This window comes from Solanum verrucosum, unplaced genomic scaffold (genome assembly GCF_900185275.1).
Source record: "Solanum verrucosum unplaced genomic scaffold, falcon-dt-bn FXZP01000022.1, whole genome shotgun sequence".
NCBI classification, from domain to species: domain Eukaryota; kingdom Viridiplantae; phylum Streptophyta; class Magnoliopsida; order Solanales; family Solanaceae; genus Solanum; species Solanum verrucosum.
This window is the reverse complement of record NW_026020086.1, coordinates 1,909,848-1,921,811: the sequence shown is the minus strand read 5'-3', so window position 1 is coordinate 1,921,811 and position 11,964 is coordinate 1,909,848. Positions and strand designations below refer to the sequence as shown.

At 34.2% G+C, this 11,964-nt stretch overlaps 1 protein-coding gene across 1 annotated transcript; it reads right to left on the bottom strand.

The window, feature by feature from the left end:
* Positions 1-317: 317 nt before the first annotated feature.
* Positions 318-8,648, bottom strand: LOC125824325 (protein S-acyltransferase 24). Its single transcript, XM_049503675.1, has 13 exons — positions 8,212-8,648; positions 7,153-7,293; positions 4,562-4,674; positions 3,669-3,748; positions 3,420-3,583; positions 3,105-3,243; positions 2,909-3,008; positions 2,640-2,697; positions 2,324-2,401; positions 2,135-2,233; positions 1,765-1,843; positions 1,533-1,681; positions 318-984 (listed from the first exon to the last, which is right to left on the bottom strand). The coding sequence occupies exons 1-13, from the start codon at positions 8,482-8,484 to the stop codon at positions 562-564; spliced, it is 1,896 nt and encodes a 631-aa protein (XP_049359632.1). The 5' UTR covers positions 8,485-8,648; the 3' UTR covers positions 318-561.
* Positions 8,649-11,964: the final 3,316 nt, after the last annotated feature.

The following is an 11,964-nucleotide window of genomic DNA, read 5'->3' as shown; positions in this document are numbered from 1 at the left end:
CAGAAGAAGAACGAAACGAAGTCTCAAGGATATTGTTATAATGAACTTATTCGAGCCCATAGTTGTACGACTTTAAAACATGTCATAAGGGTCTAAAGCTTATTTCCTTATATACTCAACATTTCTCCTGTGTTTTGTTGGTACAAAAGTTGCCTGGAGTTTCACACCCTAAGAGTAAATAGAAAACTCATGGTAAGGTATGCTTCCCCCCTTTAATAGGTTACATGCATAGAGAATCTAAATTAGTCGGATCAATGAGTTTCGAATACTGGTCAAACATTTATATGAAAAAGAAACAAGATGTAGCTTCTTATATAAAGGCAAGGAATTCCTTAAGCAAACCAATTTCTCAAAATGGATTACTAACAGCTGCAAATTCAGTAGCATCTTTACTTCTGCAAAAGAATCACAACTTTGTACAAAGTAAGACTTTGGGGAAGAAACAAATGGTAAACCAATTGAATAACTTAAGCTCTAAAACCAGTGTGTGCTTCATATATAAACAATAAAAAGGTCAAAAAGAAGGGATTCTAAATACCCAAAATGCCAACGGCACACTAGTTATGAAGGTAACGCGGTACGCGCAGCATTTCTTCCTAAGCCAACACCCAAACCCACAGGTACAGAATCAGTTTTGCTCTTCACATTATGACTACAATGGGCAGAATGAACATGGGCCTGGTGTGAGTTCTGGTTATTGTTGCTTATATTGATAACATGATGGCCATTTCCATTGATCGGATGAGAATGGCCGGTGCCATTTTGCATACTTGAACTGTGAGGAATCTGCATCATTCCAATCCCTTCGGACTCAACCGATTCTTCAACGCACTCGACGTCTTCGTTGTAACCGTTTATCAAGAAATCTGAACAGTTCTTCTTACACCCATGATCATATGGATTACGGAATCGACCACCTGGTCCTCTGAGGTAACTGTAACGCATCATATTGGCCATTTCATTTGTTGTAATGTTGTGTGATATCTGTTGCAAAAGGGAAAATAGGAAGGTCAAGATATATTTCATGTGTTTTAACTGCTCTCACGAGATGGTGAAATAATTGTCACTGAACACCAATGATCCGTTCAACAACTTATAATGCCGTGAAGACACCATTGACAGTAAGAATTTTGAGGAAAAGCAGCTTGCACAGGTAAAGGAAATAAGAAGCCAATTAGCATCTCAGGGCAAACTAGAAGCATGTTCGTCTGTAGAAAGTTATTCAAATACACTTTCCGATCCGCACTGATCATCATTTATACACAAGAATTCTGTCTCTTCCAGAAAACATATCTGGAAGAAGACAAATTAAAGATCACCGGATGTGTGCTAGTGGACCTATTTTCCAAAACAGCTGAGACATAGTATGTAAAGTTGTAAGAGAACCAGGAAAACGAATACTGGAGTTCCTTGTTGTATGCTTCATTTATACTAATATATTTATATGTTTAAAGGCATAAAATAGCATATAGTTTCACGGAGTAGACTAAAGAGCTCATCAAATGTAAACAGGAAAACAAAGAAAAACATACCTGAGAAGCTTGTACCCCAGTTAAGACTGCCACTCCAACGAAGAGGAAGAAATCTGCAAATAAAAATGCTAAAGCACCAATATGGTGAGTACCAGCATGACTCAGCCAAGCCCCAAACGATGATGGAGCTGCTGGGTCAGTCAAGACTCCTGTTATCACAAAAAGACGTTTTATTAGAAAAAAAAATTCTAATGAATATATATTTACATGAATTACAGGAAAGAGTATTTACTTGTAAGAGTAACTGCACCAGTTAAGACCATTGCCAATACTTCGAGAACAAGAAAGATGAAAAAGTCCCACTTGTTTTTCTGAACAAAAATGTGAAAAATAACTCTTCAGAGGATGCAACCAAGAACTAGTAGGCAAACATAAGACATACTGAATTATCAGAGGAAACCGTGATTTCGTCTTATGTTATACTATGACCATCACCTAATGAGCTAATGGCTACATCACACATACCCTTTTTTCTCATAACAAAAAATTTCATATATATACACTAGTCTCACAATTCACTGTTGATATAATCTCAAATGCACTAGTGGGCGGTAGGGAAAAAAAAAGGAGAAAAAAGATCACAAGAATCCAGAATCGATTACCTTGCCGATGCAATTAGACACCCATGGACAATGATGATCAAATTGTTCCACACAACGATCACAGGTTGAACAATGCTTTGCACGAAGAGGACGAACAATCTGGCAAAAGGAAAAAACGATAATGTACATAACCCCCTAAGAGATGAGTCTCTATCAATAAAAGTATGAACAAACAGCTCTAGTCAGTACCTTGCACGTGGAGCAAAGCTGAGACCAATTCCCAGCAAGCAAAGCAGGATGATTCATTTCCATTTTGAGCAAAGGTTCCTGAAATAGGACAAGGAAATCACATATTTCTTGTGAATTGTACAGGTTGAAAAAAGAGAGGCAAATCTGAATAGACAGAAGTTTATAAAGGTCTTGGCTAAAGATTATGCACACCTCCTAATAAGAAACAATTAGTATTATTTTGAAGAGCCTCTTTTCACACTATTAATTTTGGTTTTCTTCGTTCTTTCGTTTTCAAACTTTTTTTTTTGGTTTGGACTGCAAGGTTGGAACTTACATCATCTTTGATATTTTGTGAATCATGTTGACTCCTCCGGATGTAACCTGGATCTTTTCTGTGACAGAAAAACAAGACAGATTCAAATTTGACGAGTACAAGCAAGTTTAGCATATAGGAATTTCTGACATTGTCAATGATAGCAATGTATAAGGAGTAAGTAATTCTAAGAAATCCAACTAAGGAAGGCAAAACGAAAAACAGGAATTTTATAAAAACCATATGGACATTCTTACATTCCTATATATCAAAAGAGCATGAAGAAATACCTGCTGCACCGGTAAAATGTAACTAGTCCAGCTGTAGCAAGGAAAACTCCCAACCATGCAAATAGTGCGCCAGCAGCAGTTAATTTTGGCAAAGTTGAAGCTGAATCAAACAGAAACTTTACAGGACATTCCACATTGACCATCGTAAAACTAATGAGACAAAGTTGATTGTGAACAAAAGGATTAGGAGAAGTACCCAAAATTACCGCATGAATGTAAGTGGTAAGTAGAAGAAATATTGTACAACAAAGAACAGGAGCAAGTCCAAGCTTTGAAAGTTTGCCAAGCCGGGTACTTCCGTCACAGCGTTTATCATATAACTGCCTAGCGTTTCCCTGCAGAACATTTAACATTCTATGACAATCGAATAATGCACAAAATGCTGCATTCTGGCAAAGAGACAGACAGACTTTAATATAACAAATGCTGATTCTCAGGGACTTTAAAATATATACCATCTCAAAAACAACCTAATCGCAAGTTAGGGACACCAAAATCAAGGAACACTTACAAGGAAAAAAGCAACTTGTCTGTGACTTTTGTCAGAAGCAAGCTGAGCAGGTGTAAGGCCAGTGTTATCTGTCACGATAAGGTCTTCCTTCTTCCCTGCCTGCACCAACACCGTACATGCTTCTAGGTGACCCCTAATAGCAGCCCAGTGAAGAGGAGTACAACCTAAAGTAGAATGAAATGTAAAATAACATTAGATTTCAAGCAATGCATCACGAAAAAGAGAGTTGGAGGAAGATAATTGGTTTACCCTCTTTATCCTGACGTCCACGATATGCATCAAGAAAGAGTAGAAGGCGTATACAGTCAGCAAAACCCTTGTATGCAGCCCTAAATTTTTCGGGAAATAAATTCACAAGTAAGTATTTACCAAATAAAACTAAAATAAAAGAGTGCAAGGATAACCCCACTACTTGGTTCATGAATAAAGTAACAGAAAAGATGACGAGCAGCAACAAAAGAGAATATTCATCCAGGGGAAGGGGAGGGGACAGAAGGCTGGTGGAAAAGAATTATCAACAGCAAGTCTGACCAAAAATATTTCCATTTCTGAATGAATGAATGAATAAACCCAAACAATAATTTCCTATCTAAAGAGTAATGCAAATATTACTATGGCAGAAATGGACAATGAAAAAAAATTCTAATCTATGTATACCATTAAAACATCTGGGCTAGAGATTGTTAAAGAAAGCAATAAGAGAAAATTCTTTGTCCATATTCAATTGCTGAGTATGCATGCTTGTAACTGTAGCTACTCTCTTTTCCATATTCAGCTTCTAATGAAAACAGCAATTATAAAATCCATTATGAAGATTCCTTAGGTATTTTAATGCCAAATCAAGGGTTGGATTTGTTACCTCTACACTGTCAGTTTCTCCTGGTTCCTTGAATAAGAATCACATAGTCATATTTTAGAGGAATTTCTCCAGAAATTTGGCTTTAAAAACAAAATGGCATCAAGAACCCAACAAATTCCACTTCACAAGTTTTCACATAGTGTCAAATAACCATGTATTAGACAGATAAAGAAGCTCCAGAAGTATAGGCAGCACTTGCTGCAATAAAGAACGACTATTGCATGCTTCTAACACCTCAAGCTTGTTATTCAGAAAAAGGGTATAGTATGGTTCTCAGAACTACCAGTGTAAAGGGCTTCTCCTGTCACTGTCAGGTACATCAGGATCTGCATTCCACTTTGTAACAACATAATAAAGGAAAGCTGTCTGACCATACTGTGCGGCAACATGTGTTGGCTGCAGTAAAATTTCATAGAATGAGTAATAGGCAATTCTTCAAAGATTTCAACACTAAGATCTTAATCACTTGTAGTTATTAAATAAGTACAACAGCAATGTGAGGAAAGAAGAGGAAGTAAAGGGCAGCCCGGTGCACAAGGCATTAGACAGTGGACAAATAATATCAAGAAAGACAGGATGCATCTTCAAATACTTGGACAGTACGATCATCTGTTGTAGATGTGCTTATCAAAAGGGGGAAAAGATCATCTAGTCGAAAATCAAATATGTTGTTGTTGATTGCTAGAATAATTATTAATTAGTTGTTTAGTTGCCGCCTGCCGGAGTAGTCTACTACTTTGTTTAAATTTTAATTGCTGAGAGATATTTAAAGTTTTTTTTGAATATTTATTTTGCAGATTGGCTATTTAAAGGCTTGTGGTTAATAAAATTGAAGAGACAGTTTCCAGTCATATAATCAATATTCTTGCTGTTGCATCTTTTTAAAAAACAAAAACTCAACAATGGTATTAGAGCCTCAACTGGTCTTTACATGATCTCAGTTCAATAGAAAAAGAGTATTAAATCATACCTTTCTTAACCTTACTTTTCAAACATGGCAGACAACTGACTATCTTTCAATGCCCCACAAACCTTATTGGTGAAGACTATCAGATTTGATTAATGAAAATGAAGTCTTATCTTGAAATCTATAATCCTAGGGAAGTCGTAATGGAAGATATACCCTTACAACCACTCCTCACAAATCCTACCCTTACCCAAATCAAAGCTCATTCAAAATATCACAAGACAAAGTTGTTATTGAGATTTGACAGGTGCTAGTTATGCACAATAAAATAAAAGAAAAAAGTCATGTTGTAAAAGTGTGCAAGTGCAAAGACACTCAAAACAATTTACAAGCATAAATTGTTGAGGAGCAACTTTTATAGATTGCAGTGACTGAAGTTGTTGAATTTGCATCTATTCCCACTGATTCGATGAATAATTACTTGTTTAGTTGTAAGGGGTATCTATTACTTTCTTTTAAATTTAAATTTCAGTTCAGATATTTTAGGTTGTTTAGATATTTATTTATTTTGCAGATTTTCTGTTTTCAAGTGGCTATTTAAAACCCTATGGTTAGATATGACAATTTTTGATCATTTCTTTTCTTTTTTCTTTTTGAGAATTGGTAACACCAATCATATTCTCAACCTTCTAGTTGTTGCATCAATGTTACTTTCTTTTTTGAGATGTTCCTTATTGCTGTTCACCCTCCTTAAAAGGAAAGCTGAAACACATTTGCAGCACATGATGTGTGAGTTAGACATATGTCACGGGTTTGAATCCTATTGTGGACAGGGTAGAGGAAGAGGGGGGAGGGGGGACATATTCCTGAAAGTTCCGAACCCATGCGTCGTGCGGCATCTCGAGTCGAGCCAAAAGCCCACAGCAAATTTGTTCGAGCGAAGTACCACAAAAACTCTTCAAGGCCCCACTATTTCTCATCTCTGCTCAACTTTTCCATCTATTTACTCTTAGACAACTCCGTATATGCCCCAGTATTTTCAACAGTATTAAACTATTCATAACTCTAACTCTTCTGAATAAACGTATCAAATCAAAGTGAACAAGCATTTAAAGGAGATATAGAACAAAAATAAGGTTCACATGAATTTCCCCTTACATAGACAACTGGTAGGCTTCACAAGGTACAGTCACTTCTAATTAGTAAAGGGATGTGCAGACTTAAGGCAAAAGATCCCACTTGACGTTAAGAGAGTTCAAGTTTTCAGGTGCATTACTTTGGTCTCAGAGCATCAAACAATGTGAAACAGCCTTTGCACAGTTTGATGACCAATGTCCAGTTTTATGGAAAACTTTAGCATTGTTCAAAAAGATGAATCTGAAAGCACTCTTGTTCTAATTTCTCTGACTTGCCAATCAGTTCAGTACCTTTTATAAGAGATTGTATAAAAATGTTAGCGTGGAAATGCAGTGATGGACAAGTATCTATTTATTTTTTATAAGGATGGACAAGTATTTATGAGCACTCGATCTTTAGGTCTGGATTTTTAATGTCATCTGGAGAATGATAGTGCTTCAAAGTCACAGAAGGCATAGCTCCTGAAAAGCTAATGTGTTTGCTGGAGAATTACTAAGCTTGCTGCAGCAAACATGGTTTACTTACTTTAAAGGTTTTCTTCGTGATCCATATATGGTGGGTCCAACTAATTATATTTTTATTCAGGCAAGAATACACTTTCCTTGCACCCTCGTCATCAGGTCTATCTCCTAAACCTATACTGTCCAGCAAAACCCAAATCGCATATGCACCAAAATGATGATGATCTCAGCTCATGAGGCCCTAGATGGGGTATCTAGAATACCATAGAGACTGGACAGATTCAGCTTCAGAAATTTAAGCAGCAAAAGAAACATTAAATTGTTTCAAGTAATGCAATGACTACTAAGAACATACAAGCAAAACCATACCTGATAGCCATACATATCAGCTGCATTTACACGACCACCTTCTTGTAGTAAGAGCTCAGCAACCTGCACTGCACCTCGAACAGCACTCCAGTGCAATGCTGTTTGCCCCGTATGATCTGCAGCATTTACATCTCCTCCGTGCTGCCAATCGCATCACCACTACTAGCCATCAGTTCCCAACCAACCAAAAAATAAGGAATAATACACACACACAACCAGGGAATAGCAATCAACATTAAGGCAGTAGTTCTGTCTCATTAATATTACTTAATTCCTTTATTAGAATTATATAGACCTAGACAGACCAAAGTGAATTCATACAGCTGATCCAACTAGTAAGATTGAGGGTAAGTTGAATTATTGATTGATTGGTTGTAACTTGATCAAAACAATGTATCCTATTGTGTAATAGAGTAGTTAGTTATCGTGCTAAATTCCATTCTGTTTTTCTTATTTACCATCCAATTCCCTGATTACAACACAATACAATCATCACTGCACTTTCATAAACTAAAAACAATCTTTTTTCTTAAAATGTGATGTTCAGGAAAGCTTGCGCCCACCCAACTAAGCTATTGAGGTACCTGCTAGCACAACTATTTGGTAACACCAACTGTCTACCAGGACTTAGAAAAATGAAAATAATTCACCTAATATCGCCTCTACTAGGATGCTATCCTTGGTTCCAACTGTTGTCACTCCATCCATCTGACCGCTATGATACCACTCAGTGGCAACATTTATGGCTCAACTTTAACACAGCTCGAATCTAAGCATCAAAATAATAAGTCCTATATTGTGGCACCTGCTAGAACAATTATTAGGTAACTCTATCTACAAAAACTTAAGACAAATGGAAATAATTCACCAAATATCGCTTCTACTAAGATTCTATCCTTGGTTCCATTTGACCACTACAATACCACTCAATGATAACTAAAGACAACATTTTTATGGCTCAATTTTAACATAACTCAAATGATTACATTTCTTTTTTATCTTCCATTAATAAACTAAATCTCAAAACTTGTGAATTTCAATTTTGAACCAAAACCAAACCTCAATAATATATTGTGCAGCTGCAGTGCGATTATTAAGAGCAGCCCACTGAAGCGCATAGTAACCAAGACCATCAGGCTCAGATACAGAACAACCCTCACTTTCCACCAATCTCTGAAGCTTCTCCATATCCCCATACGCGGCTGCCGTATACACATCATCCCTCAAACTCTCCTCCTCACCTACACCACCGCTAACCACCGCCGTAGAAGACGACGATTCATCTTCATTTCTTGATTCAACCTCCTCCACCACCTCGATCTCCGATGCCATTTCTGAATCAATATGAAATTTGACTGTGAAATTGGATTCAATATGTATATAATTTGAACGTGAGAATGAATGGAGATTCTAGGGTTTTTCTGGGAAGGAGGAAGAGGGTTGACTCGGTATTTAGAAAACAGCAAATCACCAGAAAGCCAAAGAAAAATAAAACTAACAGTTGCTATGGAATTCTAAGATCCTTTATTTTATTATTTTTATCTTTTATTTGAAAGGTGTTTATATCTCATTGACTTTTTCTTACAAATTTTTATTTTTGAATAATTTTTTTATATTTATTTTGACAATCGGACTAAATTTGAATTTACATATTATCAAAATTGTGGTTAGATTCACTCGAATTCGCCTTAAGGGAAAGCGCGCTTGTTTTATATTAAAATTCAAACCTGAAATCTCTGATAAGATAGCATTTGAATTTTTTTAAAGAAAAACAAAAAGAGTTGCGACTGAATTGACTTCTACTTGATTTATAATAAAGGAAGAGGGTAAAAAATGTACAAAAATATCCTTCGCTCTAGTTTGATTCAAAAAAATGTCTTGTTATCAGTATTTTAGTTAGAGCTATCAAAATGGGTTGCCCAACCCAACCCTAACGAGCTAGAGAGTTAGATGGGTTGGGGTGGGCTGGCCCTTTTAAAGGGTCTATAAAATAGCAGTCCAACTCAGCCCTAAGCGGGCCACGGGTTGGCCTTTCAACCAAAAAATGAACAATATTACTCTCATAGAAAGAGTATCGAAAGTTGACGTCTATGAACATGACATCAATACATACAAATTTTCATGAATCACACATTTCGGTGAATACTTACAAAAATACATTTATGAATCACACACTTCGGTGAATACTTACAAAAATACATAATAGTCAACGTAAGATTTAGCAAAAAAATGTTGATCATTCCACCATTCCTCCCACAAAAAAACTAGCTAGTTTAAAAGACTTGATTTTTTATTTTTAAAAATATTTATTTATAAAAACTTTACAAATAAAACACTACTAAAAATAAATATAAAAAATATTTTTAAATATTCATAGCCCACAAGCTGGCCTCTGAGGCTTGCGGGTTGGGCCTACAAGGCTAGCGGACCAAATGAGGCTGGGCAAAAAAGTCTCGTTCCTAAATGGGCCAAAAAAATTAGACCCAACCCCTACTTAATTCAAGGGTTGGGTTGGATCGGCTTAGCGGGCCAAACCCATTTTGACAGCTCTAATTTTAGTCAAGAAAAATTCTCTATTATTATTTTTGGGTCAAAAATACCTTTTTTCATAATAAATAAAGAGCAACTTTCACATATAGTAAACATAAAAATCATATTTGTATGTTATAACTATAGTTTGCATAATTGGGCTTCATAGCAAATTTTATGTTTGTATGGAGCTTTTGATTTGTATAATTCGCTAGATACATTCAATTTTATATAAATTGTTCTGTTTTGTATAAATTCATTTATACATTGTAATTTGTATAATAAAATATGTATTTGTATAATTATAAGTGTATAGGACGAAAATATATGTATTTGTATTTGTATATACACTTTTCACTCGCTTTATACAAGCACAAACACATTTTATACATTTATATACCAAATGGGTAATTATATACCGAAAATGGTTAATTGTACACCGAACCAGATGGCAAAAAAATGAGATGTTTGCTGCGAATTACAAATAAAATAAACTATAGCTATAACATTTAATTTGAATTAATAGTTTGCTAGTTCATACAATTTTTCCATAAATATATTATTCGTTTCATTTTTAACGTATTATTTTTTAAATTTATTTTTCTTTACTTCTCCCTTTTAAAATTCTTTTAACTAATATAAGAGTTGAACGTTTTTTTTTCTTTTTAGGCTTCATTTGTTTTATTTAAGATTAATTATTTTCTTCCTTTTCATTTGTTTTCATTAATATTAAGACGCTTGAATATAAATGCAATATTAAGACGTGCATTAAGATTCAGAGGTTTGAATTTGAATATACATGAATATTAAGATGTTGCATTAAGATTTGAATACTAAATAGTTAAGATTGTTTGTTTCTCAACATTTGAATGTCTGTCTTTGTTTAAAAAATAATAAGAATGAAATTCAAATAAAATACTAGATTGATCTAATAGTATATCAATAAATATTTTAAATTTTTTGTATGGTAATTAAGTGATAATTGACTATGGTGATTGTGTGTGTGTCAATGGTATTGACTGACGACGGTGATTGTGCGTAGTATTTTATGGTATAGTAATTGGTAGTAGTGATTAATCGTGGTTGATGGTGATGGTGGCTACTAATTAGTAGTAGGATGATATTTTTAGCTAATGGTGCTAGTGAATGATGGTAATGGTTAGCAGTATATAATGTTGAATAATGGTGATAATTATCGATAGTGATTAATGAATGTAATAATGATTGGTGGTGATGATTGCAAATGTTGATTAATGGTGATGATGATTGATTTTTGATGATTGGCAATAGAGGCGGTTGTGGTTTGGACTGTGGAAGGTGGTGGTGATTGACCGTGATGGTAGTTATGGCAAAATGATTGTTGTGGATTGTGGGTGATAGGTGAAAGTAGATGGAGTGACAACAAATGATCATCTTTGTACTAATTCTCAAATAGACATATTAATAATATGAAAACTTTGTTATAGATCTTAACCATTCAAACATATCAAATGGTTGTAAAATAAGTAAAACAAACAACTAATGATTAAGATTTAGACCTTGAAAACAAACAAATTTAAGAACTGAGATCTGAATAATTAAGATTAAAATCTTCATTAAGTACAAACAAATAAGACCTAAGGAGCCGTTCGTATATGCAAAATTATATCATGATTTAAATTATGATTCAAATGAATGTTTGAACATGTAATTTGTGAAATCATACTTTCATATCTCAAATTCTCTAATTTCAAATCATGATTTCAAAAAGATTTAAATGTAAAATTTAACTCACCGTTATATATATATATATATATAGAAAGACTCATAAATTTATGTTTTGTAACTATATATTTGTTCGTCTTCTCAATCATTTGATCGAATAATACGGAGATTATTCATACTATATGAAAGGATTATATAAAATAATAGAATACTATAACTCATGTTCAATTTTTATAATTATTAATGTTATGTGTTTTTTTTATAAATGACCTTATAATAGTATATAAATTTCGTTATGATTTTTTACTCAATTGCTGATGAGTTGTATATGATGGTGGTGGAGAAGAAGAGAAGAGGCATGTTCCTTCTATTCCAAAAGTTTTTTTTTTTATTTCTATAACTGTCATCAATCATTTTATTTCTCGAAAATTTAGTAAGATTGTATAAGAATTAGGGAAATTTTGATAGTTTTGACAATTTGTAGGATTTTCATTTTTATGAGGAAAAAAAAAAAAACTTAAGAAATTCAAATTGCATGTCGAAACAAAGTTCAACTTTATATTAATTTGATTTCATATT

Excerpts from the sequence above, each read along its gene's own strand:
- LOC125824325 (XM_049503675.1), bottom strand. The coding sequence starts at position 8,484 with ATGGCATCGGAGATCGAGGTGGTGGAGGAGGTTGAATCAAGAAATGAA. Across the intron at positions 4,675-7,152 it reads CTGATATGTATGGCTATCAG|CCAACACATGTTGCCGCACA; the intron begins GTATGGTTTTGC and ends ATTTTACTGCAG. Across the intron at positions 3,584-3,668 it reads TGGACGTCAGGATAAAGAGG|GTTGTACTCCTCTTCACTGG; the intron begins GTAAACCAATTA and ends ATTCTACTTTAG.